The following is a 22,218-nucleotide window of genomic DNA, read 5'->3' on the forward strand; positions in this document are numbered from 1 at the left end:
CCTGTATGTGACGTGTGCAGTGCCTAAATAGGTGCCACCCCAGCGGGCTAAAATCAATACCTTTCTTTCAGCACCAACAGTTGCGGATCTAGAGAGCTACCTCGGTCATTGTTTGACTAGCTTTTTCTCAACTTTTGTCAAGCTATATTTTTGTTTCCAGTGTGCTAAGGCTATGTCCCGTCCGAAACCTATGAGTTTCAAATCTTGCAGGGAATACCACATACAGATATTTGTATCTTGTCCCCACTGGGTCTGCTTGTGGTGCATAGGGTCAGGCCACGGCTCCAAGGCCTGCTCGGACTGCCTCTGGATACACTCAAAGGTGGTTCGGGAGAGGCTGATGAAGCTCCTCCTAGTGTTCTGCCGAAAGTCTCCTCGTCGCTCCAGAGGACAATCTTGGTTCAACAGACGATCATGGGTCCATTCCCGCAGCCGTTCCCCCAACAGGTTTTCGTCAAAGTCCACGTTTTTGCCTGATAAGTCTGAAAAGAATTTGAAGCACCATTGGACTTCTACCTCCTCCTCCTCCTCCTTCTAAATCCTTGAAATAAGCATAAAAACCTGCATCTCTAAGCCTCAGTGTATGCTTCCCAGACTTCCCGGGTACTTTAGCAACTTTGCCTAACTTCAGGAGTTTTACTAATTGACGTCCCGCTTCTTTGGGCAACTGACCCCTTCCGAAGCACCTTTTGGACCCCAAGAAGTTGGGAGGTCCTCCTACCAGGTTACCTTTGGCGAGCCCTCCCACAGCAACAGTCAGACCTTCAGGATCTGAGCCCCATTTCCCCTCCACGTCCATTGATTGAATTCATTCCCTTGGTGCTGCTACTGGGGTCACCTAAGTCATTCTCTTTGAGGCTGCGCTGCATAGGATTCATCCGATGTAGAGCCCAGCACCACCTGGGCCATGCTAGCCTTTCAGCTGTGAGACAGCATCTCTGTCTTCGGGTGCCGAATTTGAGCAGGAGGCAGAGTTATGGGGTCTTTGACCCAGCTGATGTTGCCTCAGATTTTCCAAAAGAAACTGTTATGAAGAGTTGGGCAATGCCAGTGAGGTAGGCACCTCAGACTCCAGTTTGGTCACTCCACCTGGTCTGGCCGCTGAGGAGAGAGTATCTTTTATGAAGGTTGTCAGATAGAAAGCTGACACCCTTAAACTCCAGCTTGCAGCGGTGAAAGTGAAAACAAGCATTAATGGAAGGTACTTCAGCTGGGGCAGACCAGCTTAGAATCCATGCTCCCATTTAATGAGTCTCTTAGGACATCCTACTGGAGTCCTGGTCCAACCCCTGTTCTGGGCCCCGGGTAGATCACCAAGTGGCCTGCCGGCATCACCCAGCGCTGTGGGACCTCATGTTCCTGACCCAGCATCCTACTCCAGAGAGTTTGGTGGTGCAGGCATCCTCAGGGAGGGTCAACCTAGGGTCTTTCCACACTGACCCCCTAGACAAGAGAGTCCAAGAGGCTAGACACAGAAGATGTTTTCCGCCAACAGCTTGGCCATGCAGTCTTTTAATACTGCTTGCCTTCTCGGTGCTGGTATTCTCTTTGTGGGATTCTGTGGCACAAGTGCTTCCCTACGCTCCATATGAATCTTGAGTAATTCTTACCCAAACCGTATCTCATGGTCAGAATGCAGCGAAATTCACTATATGGTGTGGATTGGACTCCACTGGTACTACCGGCAGGGCAGTGGACTTCATAGTGGGTCTTAGATGGCGTGCCTGACTGCGGTCCGCTGGAAATTTGGGGATGCCCAATCGTGTCTTATGGATGTGCTGTTGGATTGTTTTAGCCTGTTTAGTGACAAACAGCTTGGTACTGCTCTTTTCCTCTTTCCCTCAATCTGCACATCTATCTGCACTCTTTGACATATATGCACCTTTTCGATAACTCCGATACATGACTTTATAACTACGTCCAGTGGCTTATCAAAACCATAATAATGTATTTTTTAAATATAAATAGACATATCGGCTTTGCCAGTGCTTGCCTTGTTTGTGCCCGATCCTGGAGTATAACTTTTTTTTAACCACCCTTTTGAGGAGGTGACTTATAGCCCCCTCTGCTCATATTCATATTTTATTTTTCAGCACCCTGTCCTAAAAAATTTTTTTTAAAAATAGCGCCTGACAGCTGCAGTTTATGGCTAAACCTCTTTTTTTTCGAAAGTGTTTTCCTGCACCTCATAATGCATTTTTTCATTTATCGCTGGAAGTGGGTTCCGCCATCTTGCAACAATACATAAAAAAGAAATCTAAATGGGGGTCGCATCATGACACATGCGCAAATGGGGGTCGTTTATCATACTGGGCCACTTTAGTGTTGTGACGTGTAGTCCTCATCTCTGTGTGTATTTTTTTTTTTTTGCTTCAGTGTGGGCTGGACCGGGGCAGTGGAGACAGCATTTTTATACTCTTGGGGCAGAGGTTTTTATTTTTGTTTTTTTTAGCAGTACTCCTGTCATCGAGAATGCCTACTGGCTCTCTAGTTTACGTTCCACTCAGTCCTCATAACTTTGTTTTTTCTCTAATCTTATCTTGAACATGAATGAAAAATGTATGTCTCCTGAAAGGTGGGAATCCCTAGGGATCTGTGTAGAACCTACGTACCTGCTATACTACATGGCTGTATCCTTTGTATTTCAGCAGGTAATATCCACATTGCACATACCAGCTTCAACATTAAAGTTATTTTTTAATGTGTTTGGAGATTCTTTCCTGACAACTCTTTTCATTCTACACAAAACCTCTATAAAAGTACCAATGCAGTAGACTTATTATTCAGTGTGTGCTGATATGTTGATATTATTTCTCTTATAGTGCCTGGCCTAGGCAACACTTCCCCAAAGGATATGGAAGGACTTCTCCCACTGATGAACATGGTTATTTACTCCCTTGACAAAGTCAGGAAATTCCGTCTTAACAGAGAGGTAAGACAACTTAACTACCTTTGGCTTCTAAATATGCTTGACCCAGTCATTTCCTGCACTGAAAGTGGTTTGTTGGACCTTACCTTTGAACGTGGGGGTGGGAGGTGTTTGATTTTGTTTGGTCTTTGCAGTAAGAAATGGCATTTTAGTCCAGCTATTCTCCTATGTCGTTATGAGAATATGGTTTGATATTTCATCACTCTTGGAGTTGCCCATATGAGGGGTACCAGAGATTCCATGGGGTGGGGAAAATCTGTCCCATTATGAATTGGATCTTGAAGGTTCATTGGGAAATGATGGTTTCCCAGGCAAATCAGTAATTCCTGGTCAGATTCCCTGGTAATTCCTAATTTTCCCCTGATTTTCACTTGGAGATTTCATCTGCTTTCAACAGCTGAAATCTCCATGTAAAAGTGAAGCGATCCACTGTGTTCCAGTGGAGCTCATAAATCTGATGGGGCTGACTACTGCTGTTATTGCCTTCATCTCATCTAAAAGGCCGCTCCTAATGAGGTCCACAATGCAGTGTGACCATATATACGCTTAACAAATGTACATAGTACTAATGTGTTGAGGCATGTGACTGAAGTATTCAGCATAGGCTGCAGCATGTCCAGGTATAGTACTCTTCTTCTGTACACCCCAGTAGCATAAGACCTTTTCTTGGGTTCCTTGGGCAGTAAGTGATTATTGTACAGGAACTTGTGTGGGTACTGTTTTTTTATCACTAATGTCTCTGCACTATCAGTACTATTGCTTTCCTATTCTATAACCAAGTTTGGTTCCTTTAGATAGTTGACTCTTTGGAGTAGCAAATAATACAACTTAAGGTGCCATCTAGGATATGATGGGGTTAGAAATTAGGACTCTGTATGAAGCAGTAAATAACACTCAAACAGAATGTTAGTGCTCAATGTTCAACAGAAGTAGTGTGTATGGCTGTAAATATGCTTTGCATACTCCTGCAATCTAGTGTTCGTCTCTGAAATTGCACGTTGTTAACCCACAATGTGGATGGGCACCGACTTCACACTTGGATTGTTTTTTTCCCCACTATTGTTTGGTTGTGTTTAAAAACAGCTCAGATTCCAATATGTCCTTGTTACCTTTCTCATTCCTAGCTGTTCGCTAACTTTGACACCAACGATCGGTGAACAGTCTTTTCGATTCTTTGAATAGCTGCATTGAGATGAAGATCATGCAATGATCTAAACACTCTGTTGAGTCCTCCTTGATCTCCAGTACAACAGCTCTGAGAATGTGTTTCAGGGTGATGGAACAGACACCCTTCAGTTTTTGTCCATAGTGCAAGGGGGAGCATATGTCCCTCCACAGTGTGCAGTTATTTCTGTGGACACTCCCTCCAGGCACCTCCACTCCTCTCAGTCCCGTCCCTACTCCCACCCTGCCTCAGTGATGCAAAGGCAGTAGCGAGACTTTGGCTTCAGCTGCCCTTGCCGCTCAGTGCCTCCCTGATGCACCAGAGCTGTCCAAAGGAGGTGGCCGCCCCCCAGCCCTCAAGCATGCAATGCACCTTGGGGTGCACAAAACACTTGGCTCTCAACTGACACAGTTCTCAACTGACACAGGGGCCCTCGCGACGGTGCAGATGCTGTTACAGTGAAAACCAACAGGCAGCTCAGACAGCTTGATTATCCTGCAGGTCAGCCACGGTCTCTCGTCATGCAGTCTTCTGGCCAACCCCCAGCCATCTGATGTGTGCCACCTTACCTGTAGATGCTGAGCCCTCGGTCTCCGTTACCTCTCCTCTGGGCCAATAAGCCAGATCCCCAACTGAGCACTACCTCACTGGTCCAAGGTGAGGCCCAGCAGCGAGCATCTCCAGCGGCCCAGCAGTCAGTCCAACTGAAGAGGGGGAGGGGGAGGGGGTGAAAGCACAGTGTCCTGGCTGTGTACGGGGCTACCCTGCATCAACCCACTCCGCTCTAAGTAATCTCTTCTCAGGGTAAGGCCCATTCATCCGGTGGCTGGCTTGGCATTCCCTGGCGGCTGCCATATATAGCTGTGTTTCCCCCACAGTTGTCATGCCTGGAAGCCAGAAAACCCACCCTCAGCCAAGTGTGGTCACTAGGGCATAGGTAGCATCTGACAGCTTCCTTGGCACAGTGGGCCTCAAGAGAGGTCCATCTTCCCTGCCTGCAGGTTCTCAATATACCAGTACGGTGAGGGATTCTGGGTGACAGGTCAGGAGCTTCCTAGAAAGCAGCCATCTTGCATGCCTCAAGCCACACCCTACCTTTGTAGGATCAGTTCTAAATGCTTTCACCAGGGAAGGCATACCCCAGTCAGCATAGGGTGATGGCGTTCCTTCAGCTTCTGCCTCTTTTTCCCACCACTTTCCCATTTCCCAAGAGTTAGTGGGATGCTAAAATGCTGACAGGCCAGCATTCAGTGCATTAGGTGCACAGCAACAATCTGTTCATAGGCATGCTTTTTGTAGACCCTCTGTGGCCAATACTACTGATACAGCACTCTTAGGTTGGGGTGTACATCAAGTCAATATGGCTTCAGGACACCTGGACCTCCCTTCACTAAGGGAGGCCCTCTATTTACATGGAACTCTTGGCCATTTTTCAGGACATCAAAGCTTTCTACTCCATGGTCCAACATACGAACAACATGAAATTTGGTGTTGGGCAGTTTGTCACAGTGTACATCTTCTGGTGAAAAACATTGCTGGGAGGACAGCTGTTTTGCAGACCTCTTAAGCAGGACACATCTACCAGTCCACGGCGGAACTCCATCCATCCAGTTGATGCAAAACGTGTGTCTACAGCCACATATGCTACAAACGGGAAATGTTACCCTGTAAGCATTGGTTGGTAGCTTCTAGTGCTGTAGATTGACATGCACCCACCCTCCTCCATAGAAGCAGGCAATAATACCACATTTTGTCACTAAATATACATTTATTTTCAACTAAAAATGCACAGAGCATGTACATACTATTCTGCACACTGTACTTGCACCAGCTGAACGAAAAACCTAAGGGTGGAGTCGGTATCCATACACATTTTGGACTAAGGGAGGATTCCTGTAATATCCTGTGACTCAAAGCTTCTTCGACGAAAAACAACTTTTAATGTTGGAGTCAAACACTAGAAGGCTAGAGTATGCAAAGTGTTGTAATCAGCCTGGACACCAAACTGGAGACAAGGCCTGTCCCAAGAAAAGTACCACTTCCAACTCCACTCCAGCTAACACTGGAATGGCTAGTCTCCAAGTGGGATCAACAGTGTGCCCAGAGCAAATCAGGTGTCACACTGAAGCTACATTAGTCTCTGAGGGTGGGGTGGATTTAGCCACACTGGCTGCCTGGCCTCCTAACATGCAAAAATACAGGCAGCAGCTCTTAATTAATGGGACAAGTGTAGAAGGCCTGTGGGATACTAGTGCCAGTGTCACCATGGTGACAGAGAAACTGGTTTCCCCTGGTCAAAACCTGGCTGGACACACTTATCCAGTCACCAACGCTGACAATCAGACTAAAGTACATCCCATGGCTATGGTAACTTTAGAGTGGGGAGGGGTCAATGGCCTGAAACAGGTGGTGGTCTCTTCAAATATCCCTGTAGACTGTTTGCTTGGGAATGACCTGGAGTCCTCAACATGGGCTGAGGTAGAACTGAAAACCCATGCAGCCATGCTGGGTATCCCTGAACTGGTGTGTGTCAAGACAAGGGCACAGTGCAAGGCTCAGGGTGAAAAAGTAGAGCTGGAGCCTGGAAAAAGGGCCCAGCCTACCAAGAGAAAAGGAAAGACAACTGGGAAACCAGCTGCAACACAACAACAAAAAGAGAACCTCTCTTCTCAGGAAGAAGTTTTGCCCTCTGAGGGAACTGAGCCTATGGAGTTAGAACCTTATCAGGTTGAGCTCTTAGGCCCACGGGGACCCTCAAGAGAGCAGTTGTGTAAGGGGCAAGAAACCTGTCCCTCTCTTGAAGGCCTTAGGCAGCAAGCTGCTGAAGAGTCCAATGGCAAGAAAACTGGAACACATAGGGTCTATTGGGAAGATGGACTCCTGTACACTGAAGCAAGAGATCCCAAACCTGGTGCCACTAGGAGAGTGGTAGTGCCTCAGGAGTTTAGGAAGTTCATACTGACCTTAGCCCATGATATTCCTCTTGCTGGGCATTTGGGACAAACCAAGACGTGGGAGAGACTAGTCAACCACTTCTATTGGCCCAACATGTCCCAGAAAGTCGAGGAGTTTTGTGTCTCCTGTACCACCTGTCAAGCCAGTGGTAAGACAGGTGGACACCCAAAGGCCCCCCTCATTCCACTTCCAGTGGTGGGGGTCCCCTTTGAAAGAGTGGGTGTGGACATAGTGGGTCCACTGGAACCTCCCACAGCCTCAGGGAACATGTACATACTAGTAGTAGTGGATCATGCTACTAGATAGCCTGAAGCTATTCCCCTTAGGTCGGCTACTGCCCCTGCAGTAGCCAAGGCCCTCATTGGTATCTTTACCAGAGTGGGTTTTCCTAAGGAGGTGGTGTCTGACAGAGGTACCAACTTCATGTCAGCATACCTGAAACACATGTGGAATGAGTGTGGAGTGACTTATAAATTCACTACACCATACCATCCACAAACTAATGGCCTTGTTGAGAGTTTCAACAAGACATTAAAAGGCATGATCATGGGGCTCCCTGAAAAACTCAAAAGGAGATGGGATGTCCTCTTACCATGTCTGCTTTTCGCTTACAGAGAGGTGCCTCAGAAGGGAGTAGGGTTCTCACCCTTTGAACTTCTGTTTGGCCACCCTGTAAGGGGACCACTAGCTCTTGTGAAAGAAGGCTGGGAGAGACCTCTTCATGAGCCTAAACAAGACATAGTGGACTATGTACTTGGCCTACGTTCAAGGATGGCAGAGTACATGGAAAAGGCAAGTAAAAACCTTAAGGCCAGCCAACAGCTCCAGAGGTTTTGGTATGACCAAAAGGCTGCAATGGTTGAATTTCAACCAGGGCAGAAAGTCTGGGTTTTGGAGCCTGTGGCTCCCAGGGCACTTCAGGACAAATGGAGTGGCCCTTACCCAGTGCTAGAGAAGAAGAGTCAGGTCACCTACCTGGTGGACCTAGGCACTAGCAGGAGCCCCAAGAGGGTGATCCATGTGAACCGCCTTAAGCCCTTCCATGATAGGGCTGATGTGAATCTGTTGATGGTAACAGATGAGGACCAGGAAGCTGAGAGTGAACCTCTCCCTGATCTCCTCTCATCAAACCCTAAAGATGGCTCAATTGATGGAGTGATCTACTCAGACACCCTCTCTAGCCAACAGCAATCTGACTGCAGGAAGGTCCTGCAACAGTTTGCTGAGCTCTTTTCCCTAACCCCTGGTCAGACCCACCTGTGTACCCATGATGTGGACACAGGAGACAGCATGCCTGTCAAAAACAAAATATTCAGACAGTCTGACCAAGTTAAGGAAAGCACCAAGGTGGAAGTCCACAAGATGCTGGAATTGGGAGTAATTGAGCACTCTGACAGCCCCTGGGCTAGCCCAGTGGTCTTAGTCCCCAAACCTCACACCAAAGATGGAAAGAGAGAGATGAGGTTTTGTGTGGACTACAGAGGGCTCAATTCTGTCACCAAGACAGATGCCCATCCCATTCCAAGGGCTGATGAACTGATTGATAAATTAGGTGCTGCCAAATTCTTAAGTACCTTTGACTTAACAGCAGGGTACTGGCAAATCAAAATGGCACCAGGAGCAAAAGATAAGACAGCATTCTCCACACCTGATGGGCATTATCAGTTTACTGTTATGCCCTTTGGTTTAAAGAATGCCCCTGCCACCTTCCAAAGGTTGGTGAATCAAGTCCTTGCTGGTTTGGAGTCCTTTAGTGCAGCTTATCTTGACGATATTGCTGTCTTTAGCTCCAGCTGGCAGGATCACCTGGTCCACCTGAAGAAGGTTTTGAAGGCTCTGCAATCAGAAGGCCTCTCTATCAAGGCATCCAAATGCCAGATAGGGCAGGGAACTGTGGTTTACTTGGGACACCTTGTAGGTGGAGGCCAAGTTCAGCCACTCCAGCCTAAGATCCAGACTATTCTGGACTGGGCAGCTCCAAAAACCCAGACTCAAGTCAGGGCATTCCTTGGCTTGACTGGGTATTACAGGAGGTTTGTGAAGGGATATGGATCCATAGTGACAGCCCTCACAGAACGTACCTCCAAGAAAATGCCCAAGAAGGTAAACTGGACTGTAGAATGCCAACAGGCCTTTGACACCCTGAAACAAGCAATGTGCCCAGCACCAGTTCTAAAAACTCCAGATTACTCCAAGCAGTTCATTGTGCAGACAGATGCCTCTGAACATGGGATAGGGGCAGTTTTGTCCCAAACAAATGATGATGGCCTTGACCAGCCTGTTGCTTTCATTAGCAGGAGGTTACTCCCCAGGGAGCAGCGTTGGAGTGCTATTGAGAGGGAGGCCTTTGCTGTGGTTTGGTCCCTGAAGAAGCTGAGACCATACCTCTTTGGTACTCACTTTGTAGTTCAAACTGACCACAGACCTCTCAGATGGCTGATGCAAATGAAAGGTGAAAATCCAAAACTGTTGAGGTGGTCCATCTCCCTCCAGGGAATGGACTTTATAGTGGAACACAGACCTGGGACTGCCCATGCCAATGCAGATGGCCTTTCCAGGTTTTTCCACTTAAAAAATGAAGACTCTCTTGGAAAAGGTTAGTCTCATCCTCTTTCGTTTGGGGGGGGTGGGGGGGGGGGGGTTGTGTAAGGAAATGCCTCCTTGGCATGGTTACCCCCTGACTTTTTGCCTTTGCTAATGCTATGTTTTGATTTGACAGTGTGCTGAGGCCTGCTAACCAGGCCCCAGCACCAATGTTCTTTCCCTAACCTGTACTTTTGTTTTCACAATTGGCACACCCTGGCATCCAGGTAAGTCCCTTGTAACTGGAACCCCTGGTACCAAGGGCCCTGATGCCAGGGAAGGTCTCTAAGGGATGCAGCATGTCTTATGCCACCCTGGGGACCCCTCACTCAGCACAGACACACTGCTTGCCAGCTTGTGTGTGCTGGTGAGGACAAAACGAGTAAGTCGACATGGCACTCCCCTCAGGGTGCCATGCCAGCCTCACACTGCCTATGCAGTATAGATAAGTCACCCCTCTAGCAGGCCTTACAGCCCTAAGGCAGGGTGCACTATACCATAGGTGAGGGCACAAGTGCATGAGCACTGTGCCCCTACAGTGTCTAAGCAAAACCTTAGACATTGTAAGTGCAGGGTAGCCATAAGAGTATATGGTCTGGGAGTCTGTCAAACACGAACTCCACAGCACCATAATGGCTACACTGAAAACTGGGAAGTTTGGTATCAAACTTCTCAGCACAATAAATGCACACTAATTCCAGTGTACATTTTATTGTAACATACACCCCAGAGGGCACCTTAGAGGTGCACCCTGAAACCTTAACCAACTACCCGTGTAGGCTGACTGGTTTTAGCAGCCTGCCACACTCGAGGCATGTTGCTGGCCACATGGGGAGAGTGCCTTTGTCACTCTGTGGCTGGTAACAAAGCCTGTACTGGGTGGAGGTGCTTCACACCTCCCCCTGCAGGAACTGTAACACCTGGCGGTGAGCCTCAAAGGCTCACCCCCTTTGTTACAGCACCACAGGGCACTCCAGCTAGTGGAGTTGCCCGCCCCCTCCGGCCACGGCCCCACTTTTGGCGGCAAGGCCGGAGGAAATAATGAGAATAACCAGGAGTCGTCACTGGCCAGTCAGGACAGCCCCTAAGGTGTCCTGAGCTGAGGTGACTCTAACTTTTAGAAATCCTCCATCTTGCAGATGGAGGATTCCCCCAATAGGGATAGGAATGTGACCCCCTGCCCTTGGGAGGAGGCACAAAGAGGGTGTACCCACCCTCAGGGCTAGTAGCCATTGGCTACTAACCCCCCAGACCTTAACACGCCCTTAAATTTAGTATTTAAGGGCTCCCCAGAACCTAGGAACTCAGATTCCTGCAACCTAAGAAGAGGAGGACTGCTAAGCTGAAAAACCCTGCAGAGAAGACGGAGACACCAACTGCTTTGGCCCCAGCTCTACCGGCCTGTCTCCCCCCTTCTAAAGACACTGCTCCAGCGACGCTTTCCCCAGGACCAGCGACCTCTGAATCCTCAGAGGACTGCCCTGCTCTAGAAGGACCAAGAAACTCCCGAGGACAGCGGCTCTGTTCACCCAAGACTGCAACTTTGTTTCCAAAGAAGCAACTTCAAGACAACTGCGTTTCCCGCCGGAAGCGTGAGACTTGCTACTCTACACCCGACGCCCCTGGCTCGACTTGTGGAGAAACAACACTTTAGGGAGGACTCCCCGGCGACTACGAGACTGTGAATAGCCAGAGTTGCCCCCCCCCCCCCCCAGGCCCCCACAGCAACGCCTGCAGAGGGAATCCCGAGGCTCCCCCTGACCGCGACTGCTTGACTCCCAGATCCTGACGCCTGGAAAAGACTCTGCACCCGCAGCCCCCAGGACCTGAAAGATCGGAACTCCAGTGCAGGAGTGGCCCCCCAGGAGGCCCTCTCCCTTGCCCAGGTGGTGGCTACCCCGAGGAGCCTCCCCTTGCCTGCCTGCATCGCTGAAGAGACCCCTTGGTCTCCCATTGATTTACATTGGAAACCCGACGTGTGTTTGCACACTGCACCCGGCCGCCCCCGTGCTGCTGAGGGTGTACTTTCTGTGCTAACTTGTGTCCCCCCCAGTGCCCTAGAAAACCCCCCTGGTCTGCCCTCCGAAGACGCGGGTACTTACCTGCTGGCAGAATGGAACCGGGGCACCCCCTTCTCCATTGGAGCCTATGCGTTTTGGGCACCACTTTGAACTTTGCACCTGACCGGCCCTGAGCTGCTGGTGTGGTAACTTTGGGGTTGCTCTGAACCCCCAACGGTGGGCTACCTTGGACCCAAACTTGAACCCTGTAGGTGGTTTACTTACCTGCAAAAACTAACAAATTCTTACTCCCCCTAGGAACTGTGAAAATTGCACTGTCTAGTTTTAAAATAGCTTTATGTGAATTATTTGAAAAGTATATATGCTATTGTGATTATTCAAAGTTCCTAAAGTACCTACCTGCAATACCTTTCATTTAAAGTATTACATGTAAAATCTGAACCTGTCGTTCTTAAAATAAACTAAGAAAATATATTTTTCTATACAAAAACCTATTGGCCTGGAATTGTCTCGGAGTGTGTGTTCCTCATTTATTGCCTGTGTGTGTACAACAAATGCTTAACACTACTCCTTTGATAAGCCTACTGCTCGACCACACTACCACAAAATAGAGCATTAGTATTATCTCTTTTTGCCACTATCTTACCTCTAAGGGGAACCCTTGGACTCTGTGCATACTATTCCTTACTTTGAAATAGTGCATACAGAGCCAACTTCCTACAACATATACTGGCACCTTAATGCTAGGTGGAGGGGGGCTGTGAATGCTGCAGGATAAGCAGTGGTATTTTCAGGAAAGTGTATCTGCTGCTTTACCTCCCAGATGATAGTTGTCTGTGCGTTTTTATATTTGTTTTGAGTTTTGGACAGCAGGGCTAAAGTCCATCAAGACTTAGTGCAGGCCTTTCATTGAGTTGAGCCATATTCCAGTGGTTAGGCAGCGCATCTGCTTTCAAGGCAATCTAGATCCTTCCGCAGGTCAGGGTTCTTTAGGTATGTAAGCATGTTCAGATGAGTCAACCAGCAAATACTCTGCTCCTGGCAGTGCCTCTGCAGAACAGTGATCTGAAGGATCTCATTGAGGTCCACGTGATCTAGAAGTTACTAGCTGGCTAGAAAAGGCTGATATCTGTCAAATTCTGACAACCAGAGCAGGAAGTTGTAGTAAACCTTAAGTGTGCTTTGTTTAAAGTATGAATTCTCTCAATCTGGGACGTGTACATCTTCCTTCTTTGTGTTAAACATTTGCAGCCTTTTGAGCAGACACCCCAAGATCATCTCATTTTAAATTGGTTAAAGTATTTTCTTGATTTGAGACAGAGACCCAGCAGGAGGCAACAGCCAGCAACACAACAAGAGGGGAGAGGGGCACATTTCATTCCAGCAGAAGGAAACTGTAGGAAGTTGGCTCTGTATGTGCTATTTCAAAGTAAGGAATAGCATGCACAGAGTCCAAGGGTTCCCCTTAGAGGTAAAATAGTGGTAAAAATAGATAATACCAATGCTCTATTTTGTGGTAGTGTGGTCGAGCAGTAGGCTTATCCAAGGAGTAGTGTTAAGCATTTGTTGTACATACACATAGACAATAAATGAGGTACACACACTCAGAGACAAATCCAGCCAATAGGTTTTGTTATAGAAAAATATATTTTCTTAGTTTATTTTAAGAACCACAGGTTCAAATTTAACATGTAATATCTTGTTTGAAAGGTATTGCAGGTAAGTACATTAGGAACTTTGAATCATTTCAATTGCATATATACTTTTCAAGTTATTCACAAATAGCTACTTTAAAAGTGGACACTTAGTGCAATTTTCACAGTTCCTGGGGGAGGTAAGTTTTTGTTAGTTTTACCAGGTAAGTAAGACACTTACGGGGTTCAGTTCTTGGTCCAAGGTAGCCCACCGTTGGGGGTTCAGAGCAACCCCAAAGTCACCACACCAGCAGCTCAGGGCCGGTCAGGTGCAGAGTTCAAAGTGGTGCCCAAAACACATAGGCTAGAATGGAGAGAAGGGGGTGCCCCGGTTCCGGTCTGCTTGCAGGTAAGTACCCGCGTCTTCGGAGGGCAGACCAGGGGGGTTTTGTAGGGCACCGGGGGGGACACAAGCCCACACAGAAATTTCACCCTCAGCAGCGCGGGGGCGGCCGGGTGCAGTGTAGAAACAAGCGTCGGGTTTGTAATGTTAGTCTATGAGAGATCTCGGGATCTCTTCAGCGCTGCAGGCAGGCAAGGGGGGGATTCCTCGGGGAAACCTCCACTTGGGCAAGGGAGAGGGACTCCTGGGGGTCACTTCTCCAGTGAAAGTCCGGTCCTTCAGGTCCTGGGGGCTGCGGGTGCAGGGTCTCTCCCAGGCGTCGGGACTTTGGATTCAAAGAGTCGCGGTCAGGGGAAGCCTCGGGATTCCCTCTGCAGGCGGCGCTGTGGGGGCTCAGGGGGGACAGGTTTTGGTACTCACAGTATCAGAGTAGTCCTGGGGTCCCTCCTGAGGTGTTGGATCTCCACCAGCCGAGTCGGGGTCGCCGGGTGCAGTGTTGCAAGTCTCACGCTTCTTGCGGGGAACTTGCAGGGTTCTTTCAAGGCTGCTGGAAACAAAGTTGCAGCCTTTCTTGGAGCAGGTCCGCTGTCCTCGGGAGTTTGTTGTCTTTTCGAAGCAGGGGCAGTCCTCAGAGGATGTCGAGGTCGCTGGTCCCTTTGGAAGGCGTCGCTGGAGCAGGATCTTTGGAAGGCAGGAGACAGGCCGGTGAGTTTCTGGAGCCAAGGCAGTTGTCGTCTTCTGGTCTTCCTCTGCAGGGGTTTTCAGCTAGGCAGTCCTTCTTCTTGTAGTTGCAGGAATCTAATTTTCTAGGGTTCAGGGTAGCCCTTAAATACTAAATTTAAGGGCGTGTTTAGGTCTGGGGGGTTAGTAGCCAATGGCTACTAGCCCTGAGGGTGGGTACACCCTCTTTGTGCCTCCTCCCAAGGGGAGGGGGTCACAATCCTAACCCTATTGGGGGAATCCTCCATCTGCAAGATGGAGGATTTCTAAAAGTTAGAGTCACCTCAGCTCAGGACACCTTAGGGGCTGTCCTGACTGGCCAGTGACTCCTCCTTGTTATTCTCATTATTTTCTCCGGCCTTGCCGCCAAAAGTGGGGGCCGGGCCGGAGGGGGCGGGCAACTCCACTAGCTGGAGTGTCCTGCGGTGCTGTGACAAAGGGGTGAGCCTTTGAGGCTCACCGCCAGGTGTTACAGCTCCTGCCTGGGGGAGGTGTTAGCATCTCCACCCAGTGCAGGCTTTGTTACTGGCCTCAGAGTGACAAAGGCACTCTCCCCATGGGGCCAGCAACATGTCTCTAGTGTGGCAGGCTGCTGGAACTAGTCAGCCTACACAGATAGTCGGTTAAGTTTCAGGGGGCACCTCTAAGGTGCCCTCTGGGGTGTATTTTGCAATAAAATGTACACTGGCATCAGTGTGCATTTATTGTGCTGAGAAGTTTGATACCAAAGAGGTATGGTCTCAGCTTCTTCAGGGACCAAACCACAGCAAAGGCCTCCCTCTCAATGGCACTCCAACGCTGCTCCCTGGGGAGTAACCTCCTGCTAATGAAAGCAACAGGCTGGTCAAGGCCATCATCATTTGTTTGGGACAAAACTGCCCCTATCCCATGTTCAGAGGCATCAGTCTGCACAATGAACTGCTTAGAATAATCTGGAGCTTTTAGAACTGGTGCTGAGCACATTGCTTGTTTCAGGGTGTCAAAGGCCTGTTGGCATTCCACAGTCCAGTTCACTTTCTTGGGCATCTTCTTGGAGGTGAGTTGAGTGAGGGCTGTCACAATGGATCCATATCCCTTCACAAACCTCCTGTAATACCCAGTCAAGCCAAGGAATGCCCTGACTTGAGTCTGGGTTTTTGGAGCTACCCAGTCCAGAATAGTCTGGATCTTGGGTTGGAGTGGCTGAACTTGGCCTCCACCTACAAGGTGTCCCAAGTAAACCACAGTTCCCTGCCCTATCTGGCATTTGGATGCCTTGATAGAGAGGCCTGCAGATTGCAGAGCCTTCAAAACCTTCTTCAGGTGGACCAGGTGATCCTGCCAGGTGGAGCTAAAGACAGCAATATCATCAAGATAAGCTGTGCTAAAGGACTCCAAGCCAGCAAGGACTTGATTCACCAACCTTTGGAAGGTGGCAGGGGCATTCTTTAAACCAAAGGGCATAACAGTAAACTGATAATGCCCATCAGGTGTGGAGAATGCTGTTTTCTCTTTTGCTCCAGGTGCCATTTTTATTTGCCAGTACCCTGCTGTCAAGTCAAAGGTACTTAAGAATTTGGCAGCACCTAATTTATCTATGAGCTCATCAGCTCTTGGAATTGGATGAGCATCTGTCTTGGTGACAGAATTGAGCCCTCTGTAGTCCACACAAAACCTCATCTCTTTCTTTCCATCTTTGGTGTGAGGTTTGGGGACTAAGACCACTGGGCTAGCCCAGGGGCTGTCAGAGCGCTCAATCACTCCCAATTCCAGCATCTTGTGGACTTCCACCTTGATGCTTTCCTTAACATGGTCAGACTGTCTAAAGATTTTGTTTTTGACAGGCATGCTGTCTCCTGTGTCCACATCATGGGTACACAGGTGTGTCTGACCAGGGGTTAGGGAGAAGAGTTCAGGAAACTGTTGTAGGACTCTCCTACAATCAGCTTGCTGTTGGCCAGAGAGGGTGTCTGAGTAGATCACTCCATCTACTGTGCCATCTTTTGGGTCTGATGACAGAAGATCAGGGAGAGGTTCACTCTCTGCCTCCTGATCCTCATCTGTTACCATCAACAGATTCACATCAGCCCGGTCATGGAAGAGCTTAAGGCGGTTCACATGGATCACCCTCTTGGGGCTCCTGCTTGTGCCCAGGTCCACCAGGTAGGTGACCTGACTCTTCCTTTCTAGTACTGGGTAAGGGCCACTCCATTTGTCCTGGAGTGCCCTGGGAGCCACAGGCTCCAGAACCCAGACTTTCTGCCCTGGCTGGAACTCAACCAGTGCAGCCTTTTGGTCATACCAAAACTTCTGGAGCTGTTGGCTGGCCTCAAGGTTTTTGGTTGCCTTTTCCATGTACTCTGCCATTCTAGAGCGAAGGCCAAGTACATAGTCCACTATGTCTTGTTTAGGCTCATGGAGAGGTCTCTCCCAGCCTTCTTTAACAAGAGCAAGTGGTCCTCTTACAGGATGTCCAAACAGAAGTTCAAAGGGTGAGAATCCTACTCCCTTCTGTGGCACCTCTCTGTAAGCGAAAAGCAGACATGGCAAGAGGACATCCCATCTCCTTTTGAGTTTTTCTGGGAGCCCCATGATCATGCCCTTTAATGTCTTGTTGAATCTCTCAACTAAGCCATTAGTTTGTGGATGGTAAGGTGTAGTGAATTTATAAGTCACTCCACACTCATTCCACATATGTTTCAGGTATGCTGACATGAAGTTGGTACCTCTGTCAGACACCACCTCCTTAGGGAAACCCACTCTGGTAAAGATACCAATGAGGGCCTTGGCTACTGCAGGGGCAGTAGTCGACCTAAGGGGAATAGCTTCAGGATACCTGGTAGCATGATCCACTACTACCAGGATATACATATTTCCTGAGGCTGTGGGAGGTTCCAGTGGACCAACTATGTCCACACCCACTCTTTCAAAGGGGACCCCCACCACTGGAAGTGGAATGAGGGGGGCCTTTGGGTGCCCACCTGTCTTACCACTGGCTTGACAGGTGGGGCAGGAGAGGCAAAACTCCTTAACCATGTTGGACATATTGGGCCAGTAGAAGTGGTTGACTAACCTCTCCCACGTCTTGGTTTGTCCCAAATGTCCAGCAAGGGGAATGTCATGGGCCAATGTTAGGATGAACCCTCTGAACAGCTGAGGCACTACCACTCTCCTAGTGGCACCAGGTTTGGGGTCTCTGGCCTCAGTGTACAGGAGTCCATCTTCCCAATAGACCCTATGTGTTCCATTTTTCTTGCCCTTGGACTCTTCAGCAGCTTGCTGCCTAAGGCCTTCAAGAGAGGGACAGGTTTCTTGTCCCTTACACAGCTCCTCCCTTGAGGGTCCCCCTGGGCCTAAGAGCTCAACCTGATAAGGTTCAAGCCCTAAAGGCTCAGTTCCCTCAGAGGGCAGAACTTCTTCCTGAGAAGAGAGGTTCCCTTTCTTTTGCTGTGTTGCAGTTGGTTTCCCAACTGACTTTCCTGTTCTCTTGGTAGGCTGGGCCATTCTTCCAGACTCCAGCTCTACTTGTTCACCCTGTGCCTTGCACTGTGCTCTTGTTTTCACACACACCAGTTCAGGGATACCCAGCATTGCTGCATGGGTTTTTAGTTCTACCTCAGCCCATGCTGAGGACTCCAGGTCATTTCCAAGCAGACAGTCCACTGGCATATTTGAGGAGACCACCACCTGTTTCAGGCCATTGACCCCTCCCCATTCTAAAGTAACCATTGCCATGGGATGTACTTTTCTCTGATTGTCAGCGTTGGTGACTGTGTAAGTTTTTCCAGTCAGGTATTGGCCAGGGGAAACCAGTTTCTCTGTCACCATGGTGACACTGGCACCTGTATCCCTCAGGCCCTCTATTCTAGTCCCATTAATTAAGAGTTGCTGTCTGTATTTTTGCATGTTAGGCGGCCAGACAGCTAGTGTGGCTAAATCCACCCCACCCTCAGAAACTAGAGTAGCTTCAGTGTGGACCCTGATTTGCTCTGGGCACACTGTTGATCCCACTTGGAGACTAGCCATACCAGTGTTACCTGGATGGGAGTTTGGAGTGGAACCTTTCTTGGGACAGGCCTTGTCTCCAGTTTGGTGTCCATGCTGTTTACAGCTATGACACCAGGCCTTTTTGGGATCAAAGTTTTTACCCTTGTACCCATTGTTTTGTGAAGAGGCTCTGGGCCCACCCTCCTGTGCAGGTTTTTGGGGGCCTGTAGAAGACTCTTTACTATTTTTAGTTTTGGTTGTCTCATCACCCTTCCCCTGGGGAGTCTTTGTGACCCCTTTCTTTTGGTCACCCCCTGTTGAAGTCTTGGACACCCTTGTCTTGACCCAATGGTCCGCCTTCTTTCCTAATTCTTGGGGAGAAATTGGTCCTAGGTCTACCAGATGCTGATGCAGTTTATCATTGAAACAATTACTCAATAGGTGTTCTTTCACAAATAAATTGTACAGCCCATCATAATTACTTACACCACTGCCTTGAATCCAACCATCTAGTGTTTTCACTGAGTAGTCTACAAAGTCGACCCAGGTCTGGCTCGAGGATTTTTGAGCCCCCCTGAATCTAATCCTATACTCCTCAGTGGAGAATCCAAAGCCCTCAATCAGGGTACCCTTCATGAGGTCATAAGATTCTGCCTCTTGTCCAGAGAGTGTGAGGAGTCTATCCCTACACTTTCCTGTGAACATTTCCCAAAGGAGAGCACCCCAGTGAGATCTGTTCACTTTTCTGGTTACACAAGCCCTCTCAAAAGCTGTGAACCATTTGGTGATGTCATCACCATCTTCATATTTAGTTACAATCCCTTTAGGGATTTTCAACATGTCAGGAGAATCTCTGACCCTATTTATGTTGCTGCCACCATTGATGGGTCCTAGGCCCATCTCTTGTCTTTCCCTCTCTATGGCTAGGATCTGTCTTTCCAAAGCCAATCTTTTGGCCATCCTGGCTAGCTGGATGTCCTCTTCACTGGGGTTATCCTCAGTGATTTCAGAGGTGTTGGTCTCTCCTGTGAGGGAACCAGCATCTCTGACTATTATTTTTGGAGTCAGGGTTTGAGGGACCCTGTTCTCCCTAGATAGGACTGGTAGGGGGGAATTTTCCTCCAAGTCACTATCCTCTTCCTCTGAGTTGCCACCCTCAGAGGGGTTGGCCTTTTCAAACTCTGCCAAAAGCTCCTGGAGCTGTATTTTGGTAGGTTTGGGGCCCATTGTTATTTTCTTTATTTTACAGAGTGACCTTAGCTCCCTCATCTTAAGATGGAGGTAAGGTGTGGTGTCGAGTTCCACCACAGTCACATCTGTGCTAGACATTTTGCTTCTAAAAGTTGGAATACTTTTTAAGAATCTACAACTGGTTCTAGAATCTAATTCAAACTTTTACAAACTTTTAAACTCTAAAAGAAATGCTAAACAGGATCTAACACAAGGCCCTAGCAGGTCTTTTAAGAATTTAGAAAACTTTTCAAATTGCAAAAATCAATTTCTAATGACAATTTTGGAATTTGTCGTGTGATCAGGTATTGGCTGAGTAGTCCAGCAAATGCAAAGTCTTGTACCCCACCGCTGATCCACCAATGTAGGAAGTTGGCTCTGTATGTGCTATTTCAAAGTAAGGAATAGCATGCACAGAGTCCAAGGGTTCCCCTTAGAGGTAAAATAGTGGTAAAAATAGATAATACCAATGCTCTATTTTGTGGTAGTGTGGTCGAGCAGTAGGCTTATCCAAGGTGTAGTGTTAAGCATTTGTTGTACATACACATAGACAATAAATGAGGTACACACACTCAGAGACAAATCCAGCCAATAGGTTTTGTTATAGAAAAATATATTTTCTTAGTTTATTTTAAGAACCACAGGTTCAAATTTAACATGTAATATCTTGTTTGAAAGGTATTGCAGGTAAGTACATTAGGAACTTTGAATCATTTCAATTGCATATATACTTTTCAAGTTATTCACAAATAGCTACTTTAAAAGTGGACACTTAGTGCAATTTTCACAGTTCCTGGGGGAGGTAAGTTTTTGTTAGTTTTACCAGGTAAGTAAGACACTTACAGGGTTCAGTTCTTGGTCCAAGGTAGCCCACCGTTGGGGGTTCAGAGCAACCCCAAAGTCACCACACCAGCAGCTCAGGGCCGGTCAGGTGCAGAGTTCAAAGTGGTGCCCAAAACGCATAGGCTAGAATGGAGAGAAGGGGTGCCCCGGTTCCGGTCTGCTTGCAGGTAAGTACCCGCGTCTTCGGAGGGCAGACCAGGGGGGTTTTGTAGGGCACCGGGGGGGACACAAGCCCACACAGAAATTTCACCCTCAGCAGCGTGGGGGCGGCCGGGTGCAGTGTAGAAACAAGCGTCGGGTTTGTAGTGTTAGTCTATGGGAGATCTCGGGATCTCTTCAGCGCTGTAGGCAGGCAAGGGGGGGGTTCCTCGGGGAAACCTCCACTTGGGCAAGGGAGAGGGACTCCTGGGGGTCACTTCTCCAACGAAAGTCCGGTCCTTCAGGTCCTGGGGGCTGCGGGTGTAGGGTCTCTCCCAGGCGTCGGGACTTTAGGATTCAAAGAGTCGCGGTCAGGGGAAGCCACGGGATTCCCTCTGCAGGCGGCGCTGTGGGGGCTCAGGGGGGACAGGTTTTTGTACTCACAGTATCAGAGTAGTCCTGGGGTCCCTCCTGAGGTGTTGGATCTCCACCAGCCGAGTCGGGGTCGCCGGGTGCAGTGTTGCAAGTCTCACGCTTCTTGCGGGGAGCTTGCAGGGTTCTTTCAAGGCTGCTGGAAACAAAGTTGCAGCCTTTCTTGGAGCAGGTCCGCTGTCCTCGGGAGTTTCTTGTCTTTTCGAAGCAGGGGCAGTCCTCAGAGGATGTCGAGGTCGCTGGTCCCTTTGGAAGGCGTCGCTGGAGCAGGATCTTTGGAAGGCAGGAGACAGGCCGGTGAGTTTCTGGAGCCAAGGCAGTAGTCGTCTTCTGGTCTTCCTCTGCAGGGGTTTTTCAGCTAGGCAGTCCTTCTTCTTGTAGTTGCAGGAATCTAATTTTCTAGGGTTCAGGGTAGCCCTTAAATACTAAATTTAAGGGCGTGTTTAGGTCTGGGGGGTTAGTAGCCAATGGCTACTAGCCCTGAGGGTGGGTACACCCTCTTTGTGTCTCCTCCCAAGGGGAGGGGGTCACAATCCTAACCCTATTGGGGGAATCCTCCATCTGCAAGATGGAGGATTTCTAAAAGTTAGTCACTTCAGCTCAGGACACCTTAGGGGCTGTCCTGACTGGCCAGTGACTCCTCCTTGTTATTCTCATTATTTTCTCCGGCCTTGCCGCCAAAAGTGGGGGCCGGGCCGGAGGGGGCGGGCAACTCCACTAGCTGGAGTGTCCTGCGGTGCTGTGACAAAGGGGTGAGCCTTTGAGGCTCACCGCCAGGTGTTACAGCTCCTGCCTGGGGGAGGTGTTAGCATCTCCACCCAGTGCAGGCTTTGTTACTGGCCTCAGAGTGACAAAGGCACTCTCCCCATGGGGCCAGCAACATGTCTCTAGTGTGGCAGGCTGCTGGAACTAGTCAGCCTACACAGATAGTCGGTTAAGTTTCAGGGGGCACCCCTAAGGTGCCCTCTGGGGTGTATTTTGCAATAAAATGTACACTGGCATCAGTGTGCATTTATTGTGCTGAGAAGTTTGATACCAAACTTCCTAGTTTTCAGTGTAGCCATTATGGTGCTGTGGAGTTAGTGTTTGACCGACTCCCAGACCATATACTCTTATGGCTACCCTGCACTTACAATGTCTAAGGTTTTGTTTAGACACTGTAGGGGTACCATGCTCATGCACTGGTACCCTCACCTATG

General features: G+C 48.8%; 1 protein-coding gene across 3 annotated transcripts in view; it reads left to right on the forward strand.

The window, feature by feature from the left end:
• The window catches only part of CCDC47 (coiled-coil domain containing 47), a 273,202-nt gene that overhangs the window by 194,840 nt on the left and 56,144 nt on the right, over positions 1 to 22,218 (forward strand). For all 3 annotated transcript variants that reach the window (XM_069238027.1, XM_069238028.1, XM_069238029.1), the window contains exon 11: positions 2,823 to 2,932. In XM_069238027.1, the coding sequence (XP_069094128.1) occupies positions 2,823 to 2,932 (110 nt within the window). The remainder of the gene's footprint in view (positions 1 to 2,822; positions 2,933 to 22,218) is intronic.

Source organism: Pleurodeles waltl, chromosome 6 (assembly GCF_031143425.1).
Source record: "Pleurodeles waltl isolate 20211129_DDA chromosome 6, aPleWal1.hap1.20221129, whole genome shotgun sequence".
Taxonomy (NCBI): Eukaryota; Metazoa; Chordata; class Amphibia; order Caudata; family Salamandridae; genus Pleurodeles; species Pleurodeles waltl.